This window comes from Etheostoma spectabile, chromosome 21 (assembly GCF_008692095.1).
Source record: "Etheostoma spectabile isolate EspeVRDwgs_2016 chromosome 21, UIUC_Espe_1.0, whole genome shotgun sequence".
In the NCBI taxonomy this organism is placed as follows: Eukaryota; Metazoa; Chordata; class Actinopteri; order Perciformes; family Percidae; genus Etheostoma; species Etheostoma spectabile.
Genome location: NC_045753.1, coordinates 9,499,685 through 9,512,678, shown reverse-complemented (window position 1 = coordinate 9,512,678; position 12,994 = coordinate 9,499,685). Strand labels below are relative to the sequence as shown.

Below are 12,994 nucleotides of genomic sequence, written 5' to 3'. Positions count from 1 at the left end.
CACCCCCAGAAATTTGGTGCTGCTCACTCTCTCTCTCTAGGATTGCTCCGTTGACGAGGGAAATTCCACCATATTTTAATATTTAAGGCTCAATTGGGCTTCCTTTGTGTGGGCATTTTAAACTCCGGTCAATTCATGAGGACTATGGTTACCTGGTCCGCAGATCTCTGCAGGGTAAATCCAGACAACCAGCTAGACTATCTGTCCAATCTGAGGACTATGGTTACCTGGTCCTCAGATCTCTGCAGGGTAAATCCAGACAGCTAGCTAGACTATCTGTCCAATCTGAGGACTATGGTTACCTGGTCCTCAGGTCTCTGCAGGGTAAATCCAGACAACCAGCTAGACTATCTGTCCAATCTGAGGACTATGGTTACCTGGTCCTCAGATCTCTGCAGGGTAAATCCAGACAGCTAGCTAGACTATCTGTCCAATCTGAGGACTATGGTTACCTGGTCCTCAGGTCTCTGCAGGGTAAATCCAGACAGCTAGCTAGACTATCTGTCCAATCTGAGGACTATGGTTACCTGGTCCTCAGATCTCTGCAGGGTAAATCCAGACAACCAGCTAGACTATCTGTCCAATCTGAGGACTATGGTTACCTGGTCCTCAGATCTCTGCAGGGTAAATCCAGACAACCAGCTAGACTATCTGCCCAATCTGAGTTTTCTGTTGACGACTAAAACTGCTTTTGAACGTACACACGTGTTCCACCAAAACAAGTCCCCTCCCGAGGTGATTTAGCAGAGACACCGTGGCTCTGTGCGATTGGGATTGAGAGCCCGTTTTCTCCCCTCACGGAATTCTGTGTGGACTAGACCCTCCTCCGCAACGCCTCGGTGGAGGAAGGTCTACAGAGCGAGACTGGTATTACAGGAGCGGTGGGACAGTTGAGTGTTTGTTTTCTAAACTGATAAAGTCAGTTGAACAGTTGAAGTGTCAATAGTCAGCTGTTTATTTTATTAGATAAATATCAGATAAAATCTTTTGATTGATTTATAGTAACTGAGTCTAGTTTGCCACCGTGCTATTGCTGCTCAATGCTGTGCAGGAACAGAGCAATAGTTTGGATTTTTATAAATACTGAGGTCATAAGACCAAATTCCCCAAAGCTTTTGACTTGTCACCCCAAGGAGACCAAAACTTTGCGATTATTTTACAATTTCTTGTCAAATTGTATTCATGCATTTAAGAGTGGTTGACAGGTTGTCACTGACATTGGAAATAGTAGTTTGGTTCAACAAAAATCATTGCACAAGGTCAATTTACTGCAAAATTGTGTATTTATTTATTTCTTTGGTGTATTTAATTACAAGAAAAAACATGAAAGTAACTAAGTAACTATTTTTAAGCCTAAATTCTACATCCATAGGTGTAAATTAAGTAAATCCAGGCCCTTCTTCCCTTTCCAGTTTCTCTGGCTGTCCACTTTATGTTTACAGTGACATTTATTTATTTATTTATTTTTTTCCTGGTGGAGAAATTCCTTCCTTACATGTTGAAACGCATTTTTTGTTAAGAAACATTCAAATTGAGAGATATTTAGTCTAAAAAAAATATCAGAATCAGCCTTTAAAACCCAGCAGGAGTCATTTGCATGTTCTTCCGGTTGTTAAAAAACCCAATTCTGCAGAGGACATTGACTTGGTGTCCACACTTGTAGCTTCGATCCTGTTCAGGATGTTAACTTGATTCCTTAAATAGCTCTTATCGTCCTTTGTCCTTTGTCCCTTGTCCCAATATGTTTTAAGGAGACAAGTATCAGAAATATGTTGGCACAACAAAGCTGCAAGCAGAGAAGGAACCTTCTTAAGATAATGTATCTTTTAAAGTATGCCCACTAACAGGGCTGTAGTCAAGACCACAAGTCCAGGACAAGTCCAAGATCCGTCTAGTCAAGACCGAAGTCTAGTCAAAGAGTTTTGAGTCCAAGTTAAGACCGAGTCCAGGACAGAATAAAGGTCTTATGCATGAAGGTATCAAGACAATCAACTTGGGTTTCACTTTCCCTCCAATGTTATCAACATAATAATGACACCTGGACTCGGTCCAGACCAAAAGCCATAGTGGGCAAGACCAGTGGCCGAGACAGAGACAAGTCTGAGTCCAAATACTAGCGAGTCCGTGACCTTAGAAAAATGGTCTCGAGTTTGGACTCGAGTCCAAGAACGGACTTGAGTTGGCTACTACAGCCCTGTCCACTAATCATGGTCAATAAAGTAGGCTAATGTCCCCACAATGTCCTCATTGTGTCTCTGTGCCCTGCAGGTCGGTCGTCCAGTCTCTGTCGGTGCCATGGCTGATCCAAGCTGGTGGAAGCTGACCTTCTCTCGCAAGAAGAAATCCGAATCCAAGGTCCTGTACGAGATCCCGGCAGACCACGGAAGCAACACCGTAAACAAAGAGCACTCGATCAACAACCCCCCTCCGGACAACATGGACAGCCAGTTCAACGCCAGGCTGGAGAAGATTGTGGACAAATCTGCCACAAAGGGCCGCCACGTCAAGGTGTCCCACTCTGGACGCTTCAAGGAGAAGAAGAAGGTCCGTGCCACGCTGGCCGAAAACCCGAGTCTGTTCGCAGAGCACAGCCTCAGCGGCGAGAACCATAAAAAGAAGGCAAATGACAAATAGCGCAAAAACATGCTTGATCACAGGTGTCATATGAAATAAAGCTTAGATGAAGGATTAAATACACACAACCATGTGGCATTACATGTGCTATGTGCAAGGTGGATGAACACCTGTTACCAGGCAACACACCCAGGTTAGATACGGTAACCAGTGGACTCCCACCTGTAAACACACCTGGTATCAGCCCGCCATTAGTCACTCGTTAGAGTCCTGAACGAGACGTTTTTATCACACTGCTATTTATCGTCACACCTCATCCTTATGAATGAACAGTAGCAATATTGTAAATTAACTTGTTTCATTTTATTATTATGGATGTAGAGTTTTGGAATTAACCCTTTTTTTAAATGTCTCCTACAATCAATACACAAGGTGTGTGTGTGTGTGTGTGTGTGTGTGTGTAACCAAAGCAAAGTAAATTTCAATTACCTTTTTATGACAAAAAAATTGATTTTCATATCTGAAATATTATATAAATAAATACATTAATAATCTTGAAGCAAAAAACATGTATTTTGTTTTCAATAAATGAGTTCATATAAAATGAGGACTCTATGTTTGTACATGAATATAGTCCAGTAGCTGCAGTGTGTCACAATCTTTTGAGTCTAGATCAATGATTTAAGCGACTGTGCTAATCCTGGTTTCAGGTTACAGACAAGTCAGCTTTTGCACCTACTGGTTTTGTTGTCATGGTGATAGTCAGCAGACACTGACATTTGATATGCAGTGCCTTGCTTCTATGTATCTCTCTCTCTCTGTGTGTGTATATATATATATATATATATATATATATATATATATATATATATATATGTGTGTATGTGTGTGTGTGTGTGTTATATGTCAATCCTTAAGCCAGTTCAAAGACTGATTCAATACACTATTACAAATCCACTAATCAGCTGGTAGTGCTTATGTTTACTTTGTCTTTTATAAGTTTTATTCTGTTTAGTTGAAGTTTGCTGCTGCTGACATCTGCTGGCCAAACATACACTTAGTCCTCAGTTACAAATTAAACTTTTTTTACTGGCTCTTTTTCACTGTTTTTTTTAATTTTATTTTTCTACCCTCAGTGAACAATAACCCAACAACACTATTCACATATGACACAATACCCACATAATGCACGTGGCAGTTAGTTGGCACAATTCAAATCATTAGCTCTTTTAATCTCATTGTTAAAAGGCAGTACGACACACTCAACAAGACACTCAATTCATGAGTGAAAGTCAGAATAATTCAGTCACACTATTTTATGGGACCTAGTTCCCTCTTATTTGCTACAAAGACAAAGATAGATGCCTGTAGACAGAGACAGTTGTTCAATACTCCCGACTTGATTAAAATCAAATGTTAACGTAACCCGAGGTGGGGCTCAGCAGGTCAGCTACACATTCAAAAACTGGAACTTTGTCGACAGTCAAACATACAATTTAACAAAAACTGAATTTGCAATGACAAATGCAGATTAAATTCACTCGGTGGCCCCTTTATTAGGGACACCTGTACAATGAAATTCCTCCTTTACAGAGTTTATAAAGTTCAGTTTTTGTAGGAATTGCCAGAAACGTGTGGATTCAAACCGTAACCCCTCTTTGCATTAGAGTGTACAGGTGTAACTACGGTTAACCTGACGGGCCAGAGGGTTTGTTAAACAGATCTCGTGATCCTGCGTGATCTCATGATCTCGCAGGAATCCAGCCGCTTTGCAAGGTAACAATAAAGCAGCAACTGATTGTAGTTAATTGGGTTTAAATGAATCAATTTCCATGAAAATCAAGACCTGCTTATAAACTCACCCCAACCAACCAAACAAACAACTGTCTCAGAACTTTCTCTCCATTTGCCCTGCAACTATTACAAAGTTACTATAGTTTTACTAAACATTCTTGGAAGGTACAGGCCTGTAAAGTGTAAAATGGACCACAGAAAGTTGCATCAGACGAGTACAGATTGTGCTTTACAAGAAATCTTCACATCCAACACTGCAGAATAACCAACGCTACGGTCAATCATTATGTGATAGAACCTGGTGGAGTTTGCTCTCTTTCTGTAAACCCCGCAGCGTATTTTCATTTCATAATATGTGGGAAATGTAAAGTTGTACAGTGCAGTCACTGTTAAAAAGTAAACTGACATAAAAAATAAAAAAAAGGCGATCCAATGAGGTTTGGCTTGTTAATACATCCTACACACAGCAGCACACATTTAATCAACATTGAATGGTTTCCATCGGTACCGAGAGACGAGCGGTTACTTCCACCGAGGAAAAGATGGTGAGTAGTTTTCCCGTGCACGTGACAGTCCGCTGAGGTGCTTCTCACGGGGACAGGCGCTGGTACACCCAGCCTCCCTCTGCAGGGTGCTGAAACTCCCCCAGCTCAGACTCCCCGCCCTCCGGCCTGGTGAAGACGATGCGGTCGTGGAGTCTGTTGGTTTGACCCTGCCAGAACTCCATCAGGTGAGGCTTGACCATGTAGCCGCCCCTGGTAACACGGGGCAGTTAGAATATGAAGAAAAGCCATAGTAAAATGTCGCACTGTTGTTTTTAATGTGACTTATGGAATCTTGCAAAACAAATGCACCAAATGCTGTTCACCTTTTACATGATTTGAACATTTTAGAGCTTGATTTGATGTAAAAAAACAAAAAGTAATCTTTACCAGTAGTCAGGCATAGGCACATCTGTGTCTTTGTACTTCTCCTCCAGTTCTGCATTTTTCTGCCTTAGATACTGAAAAGAAATGACGTGAATGAGTGAAAATTGAGCCATTAACGTTTATGTATTTACCTCCATAATACCTCAGTATTGTTTTGGTTCTTACATCTCTGTTAGGAACTGGAGTGCTCTGTCGGCTCACGACCGCCCCGATCTGGCTGCTCTTCGGTCGGGAGTGGAAGTAGTCGCTGGAGCTCTGGAAGGGGATTCGCTCCACAGTACCCTCAATGCGAATCTGCACATCAAAATTAGACATTTATTGAAACATTATCAATAAGGCAGAATTTGATGAGCAGATGTAAGATGCTGACCTGTCTGTTCAGGGGTTCCCAGTAGAAGACCAGACATGCATGTGGATTGCTCTCCTGCGGACAAAGAACAGTTCAGAGAGTTGATACGTAAACAAAATATCCTTCAGATGTAGTAATTTATCTTCAAATGCCGTGTTTGTTCCAACCAATAGGCCAAACCCAAAATATAAAATTTACAATTAAAAGAAAAAACTAAAAAAAAAGCAGCAAATCATCATATTGGAGAAGGTGTAATCAGAAAATATGCAGCTTTTTACTTACAGTGTTTCCTTTAGATTTTATTTAGCAGTGGGGGCAGGATTGTCCGAATAACAACCGTTTTTTTGAGGAACGACAGGGCGCTTAACATCTACGAAAGGTCTACACGTAGAACGCACGCACCGCAGTGACGTTTTTGGTGGAGCTGTTCGTTTAATAGTTGACTCGGAAGAAAGCCACCGCTTTGACAATAAACTACATCAACACAACAGTATGTGAGGTTAAACTGGACAACGACATCTTTTGTACAGCCCTGTTTCTCATACCGTGGTGGCAGACATTTTGCCATGGTGAGCCGCCACAAAATCAACGTAGAGGGAACACTGACTTAAATTGATTATTGCAGTAATGGTTTCAGCTCTACTGTGTTGGTCATGCTGACGTGACTGTTGAGAGTTTGCTCAAATCAACATTACATTGTTCAATGTTTTTTTTTTTTTTTTTACAACTGATCCACCAGGAAGTCAGACAGTGACGACTGTAAATCTCAATATCAGCTTAAAAAAAATGGTTTTAGATACCATTTTAGTGGATTATAATGTCCCAAAGAACTGGCCGATTGCTGTCAGACAGCGCCAACGTACCAGCTCAGAACCCTTTCTGCTCTCGTAGTTTGTAAAGAAACGGAAACCCTCGTCGCTGTAACCTTTCAGAAGGACCATACGAGCAGACGGACGTCCTTCTCTGCACAGACAGGAATGAGGTCGACATTAGACATTAGTGAAAAACTGAAAATAAATGTATTTCCAGGAGGTGGAGGTACCTACTTGGTGGCTGTGGCGATGCACATAGCGTTCGCCTCTCCGATTTCAGAGCACTTTGTGGCTTGATCGAACCAGTTTCCAAATTGTTTGATTGGGTCCAGCGATACTAGCTGACTCTCTTCAAAGCACTGCAAATCAATCATGTGTCAATGCAACGAGGAACTCAAATTTGAGGTATTTGTACTGTTGCACTTTTTACTCCACTACATTTTCTCAACAGCTTTAGTTACTTTTCAGACACGTTGCCTTTCCCTTCCTGTCCAGTGAAAACCATGCATCTCCAGATATGATGATGCTAAATGTTTATCGAGAAACTTCTCTTACTTCTCAAGCTGTCTTTAAAAAGCCTCTTGGATCAGATGGAAAAGGCATCGTTCAAAGCTGTGGACAGGGCTACACACATTAATGCAACAGAAATATTCATCCAGAAATATCAGATATAATAGGAAAACACTGACAGGGAACATTTTACTGCACAATACACAGGTTACTTTAACTTGTTATACCTATAGGTTGATTTAGCTGATACATACTTTTACTTAAGCAAGGTTTTGAGTGCGAGACTTTTCCCCTACTTATATATTCAGTGTGGTATTGGGCTACTTGTACAAAAGTAAATTACCTAAATACTTCTGAAAACAGCCACAGCCTGGTGCAGGCTTTGAATGGTTGAGCCAAGCAATGGCAGTGTATTTAAATGCCTTATCCAGTGAGCTTTTTTAGGCCTATGTCGTAGGAGCCAAAGGTCAAAGAGTCAAACATCTGGAGAGTATGAAAACATGCAGTACCTGCTGTATCACACATTAAAAACAGCACAAATAGCAGATTTTGCACACCTCATGATAACCTCATTGTTACACAGATTGGGCAGTGGATAGTTACATGACTCAGTGTATTTCACCCAAACACAGGGAACTCCAGTCTTTCTTTTCAATGCCACTCACGTCTTCATCTCCCTTGTATTTCTTCCTCATGTTACTCAGGTCCATGTTTGTGAGGTCGCTCGATGATTTCCTGCAGAAACTCAGTGCACAGCCGCGTCGTTGACCCGCTGTCAGAGAGCCACGACACGGAGGATTTTTACGAAATAAACCGATCTGCCTCAAGAAATTCGCACTGAGTATGCGCCTCATGCTTGTCAAACTGACGCTGACGTAACAGCTAATCCTCGTTTACGTAAAACCTCTTTAACTGTCTGTGCGTAAAACATGAAGTGTTTTGTAACCGGACCAAAATGTATGCGATAACATGATTAAAAAAATATATTTTGCACATATATGGTTTAATTAGGCATAAAAATGGGATTGATGTTTGATCGGAGAGAAATGTTGTACTTTTTACTTCACTGCAATTGTCTGACAGCTTTAGTTACTTAACAGTGTTTACATACAAAACATCATTTATAAAAAATGTGTTTTTTTTAATAAATTAAATTTCCTAACAGTGTATTCAAGTACCGCCGAAACGATTTCGATTGGTTAATTTTAAGCTTGATTTCCACAATCATCTGTTGTGATTCTCTTTCCTCCGACATGACAGTGAACGCATCGTTTGTTCTGTCGTCACTTCCTGAAACACTGTTTCCTCCTAAAAATGGCAGCGACCTTGTGTGTAAAACTAATACCGAAACAGGGTAATGTTGAGTCAATACTGCATTTCTAGCTTTAGCAATCTGTTCGTAACGACTTAATACATCGTTGCCTGTTTTTCTAGAGCTATGTAAAACTAGCAGTGTTAGCCACGCTGCAGTTAAACGGCATAGCAGATGAGCTAAATGTGTTAGCCGGTGTTAGCATGGCAGCCTCAGCCAACGTCTGACAGACTGTGTGTGTTTCAGGATGGCTTCCCCTGATACAGGCTGTTCGCCACGGCTCCAAGGCCGTGACCCGCCACAGGAGACCGATGCACATCCTCAAACAGAAGCTCATGGCTGTCACGAAGTACATTCCTCCGACACGGGTCGTTCCTCCAGGAGCCTATCCATCCAAAACCAAGCACGTCCAGGAGGTAACATTTGTCCCCTTCATAAAGGGCCACGAGACAATATATTCCGCTGTTAGTGAGTTGGGGAATTTATATATTGTGCATATCTTGTGTACACTGTGAAAACAAAAAAATATACTCCATTTTATTCATAGCGTCAAATCAAAACAGAAGGTTTCTCAACACACTTTACAGATAAAGTAGGTCTAGACCACCCTCTATAATTTATAAAGACCCAACTATTTCCCTCAATAGCAAGCATTTAGAGCAACAATGACAAGGAACAAACGCAGGCCATGGACATTAGTTGGAAACTACCAAAAAAAACCTTTGTTGTCGTATTTGTGTAAACTGTCTCTATATCCTGACAGCACTACATGAATCAAATAACACAGAAACATATTTTAGTGTACTGTTTAGCTGTAAAAGGAGTTTGCAGCTATACATATATATACACACCACACACACACACATACATACACACACACACACCACACAGTGGGGCCCGAAGGTTTGGGCACCCCAGGTAAAAATGTGTATTAATGCATAAAGAAGCCAAGAAAAGATGGAAAAATCTCCAAAAGGCATCAAATGACAGATCAGACATTTGTATAATATGTCACAAAAAGTTAGATTTTTTCCCCCCATCATTTAGGCTTTCAAAATAATAGAAAAAAAAATGGCGTCTGCAAAAGTTTGGGCACCCTGCAGAGTTAAGACCTTGTACCCCCCCCCCCCCCTTTGGCAAGTATCACAGCTTGGAAACGCTTCTTGTAGCCAGGCTAGAGTTTTTTGATTCTTGTTTGAGGTATCTTCGCCCATTCTTCCTTACAAAAGTCTTCCAGTTCTTTGAGATTTCTGGCTATCCGTCACGCACTGCTCTGCTCTATATGTTCATTTGCAAAGTTCAAACGCTGACAAATCTTTACCTGGGGTGCCCAAACATTTGACCCCACTGTGTGTGTGTGTGTGTGTGTGTGTGTGTGTATATATATAATATATATATATATATAATAAATATATATATAATATAATATATATTATCTGCAGCGCTGTGAAATTTGGCTTCTTTAAAAGTTTTTTTTAGAATAAACACATTTTATTCCTAAAACTAGGAAAACTTGTGTTGGTATGGATATAGAAAGACAGGTATCATATTGGCATTAATATAGAAACATTTCAAATGATATTTATTGTTTAAAACATCCTCATTGTCCCTAAACCTCAAGCGCTCATTGGAACAGATTAAAAGGAGGGATTTGTTAGAAGCTCTACTTCACTGTGAGACAAAATCTTCTCTTTTATTCCACCAGGACGACCCGTTTATGTCAGTCCTGCAGAGGAATTTAAATAAAGTGTTCCAGGACTCTAAGATGGTCGCTGTGGTCCAGAACAGCGCCAGCAATGCTGAAGACATGTTGATTCTCAAGCACAGACTCAACAAACATGGCATCACTGTCAAGTTCTTCCCCAACCAGGTAACCAGACAAATGTTTTATGACTATTTCTTTCCAATAAAAAGTGATGGTACAAGGCATGTTGAGTGTGCCAGTGAGTTAAAGTTGTTTTTTACTTTTTCACTGCCTTAATAAGAAAGCAGGCTGTAGAGAAATTATAGGAAATTAGGGGGGAGGGAGAGAGAGACGTGAGGAATAACGTGACAAAGGTCCCAGGCTGGGGTGCCCTGGTGGCCGGGCCACCCAGCCTTGCATTTTTAGTTGCTTTTTGAAGAAGAAAAAACAACAACAACTGTGACAATTCTTTCCAATAAATGGACTGCAGCCACGTGATTTTAGCACACAATCTCTGCCGTCATAAAGGGCCCTAATGTTTGACTTGTTGCTGGTTACCAGTGTTGGTTTTGTTTATCATGGGATATATATTACACACAATTAGGTTTTAAACCGTTAAACTCTTGCCTTAGTTTCACTGAGTCTATCTACACTACTGAATTCCAGGCTGTGAAACAATGCATCATCTCTGTAGCTGCTGCATAACTCATAAAATAACCAATCAAAGTAGATAGTAACGTGACTGAGCGCTCCTTTGTGTCCTTTAAAACATGGAACATGCTACACAGCTTTAAACCCCTGTGATCTTAGTTTTCATTGAAGGTTGTTCTATTCTTTAATCATGCTTTTTTTCAGGTGGTGCGGTCGTTCCTGAAAGACAGCGTTTACGCCAACATGGCTCCTTTGTTCATCGGCCCTACAGTTATGTTTGTCAGTAAAGAGCCCAAAGCGAAGGAGATGCTGTCGACTCTGAGGGCCAGCCCACAGATGACGCTCCTGGGTATGTTTGTTGTCCGTGTCTTAATGCAAGGAGGAACATTAAGGTTTAGCAAAGTAATCATTTTATAATGTTTGCTACAGACAAAGATGGCCCAAGAGTGACATGATGCCTCAGGAGGTTACAGATGGATTTACACAGAGATGTGGTTCAAGAAATGTCTTATTTGATTTGGTATTTTCTGCCCTAGACAATTTCTTAACAAAGTACTAACAAATGGGAACTTTATATCATAACCTAACAGTTTGTGTGCAATCACTTTAAAATATAGAACTAGTAAGACTTTAAAATGTAATAGCAACTTAAAGAATTGATTATCTTTTAGTTGAAATTAGTTTTATAATATAAAGCAGTTTGTTCAACACGGCAGACGCAGGTGCAGAGTTTCTGGTGCTGGTTGACAAAGAAAACAGCTGGAGTGCTTTTTGGAAATAATTAGCATTTGAAGCAAAGGATACAAGCCAGCCCATACATTATCCCCGAAGTATGGAAAATTATATCAATTATCGATATTTTCAAGGTATTGTGTCAATGTTAGAAGTCCCAGTGTCGTTACAACACTGCTAGAGACCAACTTTATACTTTATGTTGTTAAACAACACTCGGAAAGTCCCAAAATACTGAATTTAGAATCCTCACGTTTGAGAAGCTGCAGCCAACAAATGTTTGGTAATTTATCTTTGGGATGTTGTCAGTTTATTATTATTATTATTATTGAAATATTTTTAAAAAGTCAATCCCTAAATTTACTAATTGTTAGCCGGACCTTCCTCCACAGCACTGTAGAGGAGGGTCTGGCTAGTCCACACAGCATTGATGGCATGGGGAAAAAAACCTGCCCTGGTTTATTGGCATTTCTTTAAACCAATCACAGTCGTCTTGGGCGGTGCTAAGCCCGGGACGTTAAGACGGTGCCGCTGCAAAACAGCCTCTGGAAGGAACTTTTTTGTGGAACATGTGTACGATCAAAGGTAGTTTTAGTCGTGCAAAAGAGAACTCAGATTGGACAGATAGTCGAGCTAGCTGTCTGGATTTACCCTGCAGAGATGTGAGGACCAGGTAACTATAGTCCTCATGAATCCACCGGATTTTAAAATCACATCACAAAGAAAGAGGAAGGTAACGGACATCTGGCCTAAAGAGAGGGACATCCAGCAAAATTTCCGGCAGCCCTAAAACTTTGTGGATCTAGACTAGTTCATTAGAGGAAGATTAACACAATTATTGATACACCTGGATTATGTTTCATTAAAACCTTAGCTGAAAAACAGAATGTGATTATTTAACTACAGCTCATCAATCACTGTATTGCTCCCCTGTCAACAGGAGCCTGCATAGACAACACGTTGCTGACTGCCCAGGGGGTGGTGAGCTACTCCAAACTGCCGTCAGTGGCTGTTGTCCGGGGCGAACTAGTCAGCGGGCTGACGATGCTCACCTCCCACACAGCCTCCATGCTGCAGCACCACCCGGCCCGCCTGTCCGCACTCCTCCAGCAGTACGTCAAACAGCAGAGCTCGGAGGACCACACTCAGGCTCCTAAAGCAGCGGAGGCCACGTAAAGCTTCAGAAATGACTCTGACTGTTGCATGGCGGATTTCCAGTGGTATGGAAAGACGAGGGACTGTTGAGTTGGATGCATACTTTAAGGTTTATTATGATTTAGCACAAAGGTTCCAGGCAAACCTTCAAGATTAGTCTGCAAAAGAGGAAGTTGGTGGTTTACTCAATCTCAATAACTTGACTGGAGCAGTTGAATTTGACTAAATCATACGATGTGCGCCCACCTATAGGAGCACAGTGCCTGCTGGGAATAAAGAAGACTTCAACTTCTCAATGGAAGTTTTGGACGGTGTTGCCCAGGCAATTCCTTTATTTAATTATAGTGTCACATATAAATAAACTATTTCAACACATTTTATTGCTCAGTGTCATTTTTTGGGTTTAAGATTTGTCAGAAACATTTTTTTAAAGTTGAGTTTTGAATTGTTATCTTGAGTTAAATGCAACTCTAGCCAAAAGTAGCAGCAGTG

At 40.9% G+C, this 12,994-nt stretch overlaps 3 protein-coding genes across 3 annotated transcripts; 2 read left to right on the top strand and 1 right to left on the bottom strand.

Annotated features, from left to right (window-relative positions):
• Positions 1–2,268: 2,268 nt before the first annotated feature.
• On the top strand, positions 2,269–2,699 carry prr15lb (proline rich 15 like b; the record flags this gene model as incomplete). The annotated part of the gene is given in 1 exon segment (XM_032502991.1): positions 2,269–2,699. A coding segment is annotated over 1 exon segment (366 nt), but the record flags the coding sequence as incomplete, so codon positions are not given.
• Positions 2,700–3,668: 969 nt separating this feature from the next.
• On the bottom strand, positions 3,669–7,857 carry pnpo (pyridoxamine 5'-phosphate oxidase). Its single transcript, XM_032502988.1, has 7 exons — positions 7,634–7,857; positions 6,693–6,817; positions 6,510–6,609; positions 5,668–5,721; positions 5,463–5,591; positions 5,301–5,371; positions 3,669–5,123 (listed from the first exon to the last, which is right to left on the bottom strand). The coding sequence occupies exons 1-7, from the start codon at positions 7,820–7,822 to the stop codon at positions 4,958–4,960; spliced, it is 834 nt and encodes a 277-aa protein (XP_032358879.1). The 5' UTR covers positions 7,823–7,857; the 3' UTR covers positions 3,669–4,957.
• Positions 7,858–8,204: 347 nt separating this feature from the next.
• mrpl10 (mitochondrial ribosomal protein L10) lies at positions 8,205–12,877 on the top strand. The gene is made up of 5 exons (XM_032502989.1): positions 8,205–8,322; positions 8,527–8,696; positions 9,986–10,150; positions 10,820–10,964; positions 12,288–12,877. The coding sequence occupies exons 1-5, from the start codon at positions 8,283–8,285 to the stop codon at positions 12,521–12,523; spliced, it is 756 nt and encodes a 251-aa protein (XP_032358880.1). The 5' UTR covers positions 8,205–8,282; the 3' UTR covers positions 12,524–12,877.
• Positions 12,878–12,994: the final 117 nt, after the last annotated feature.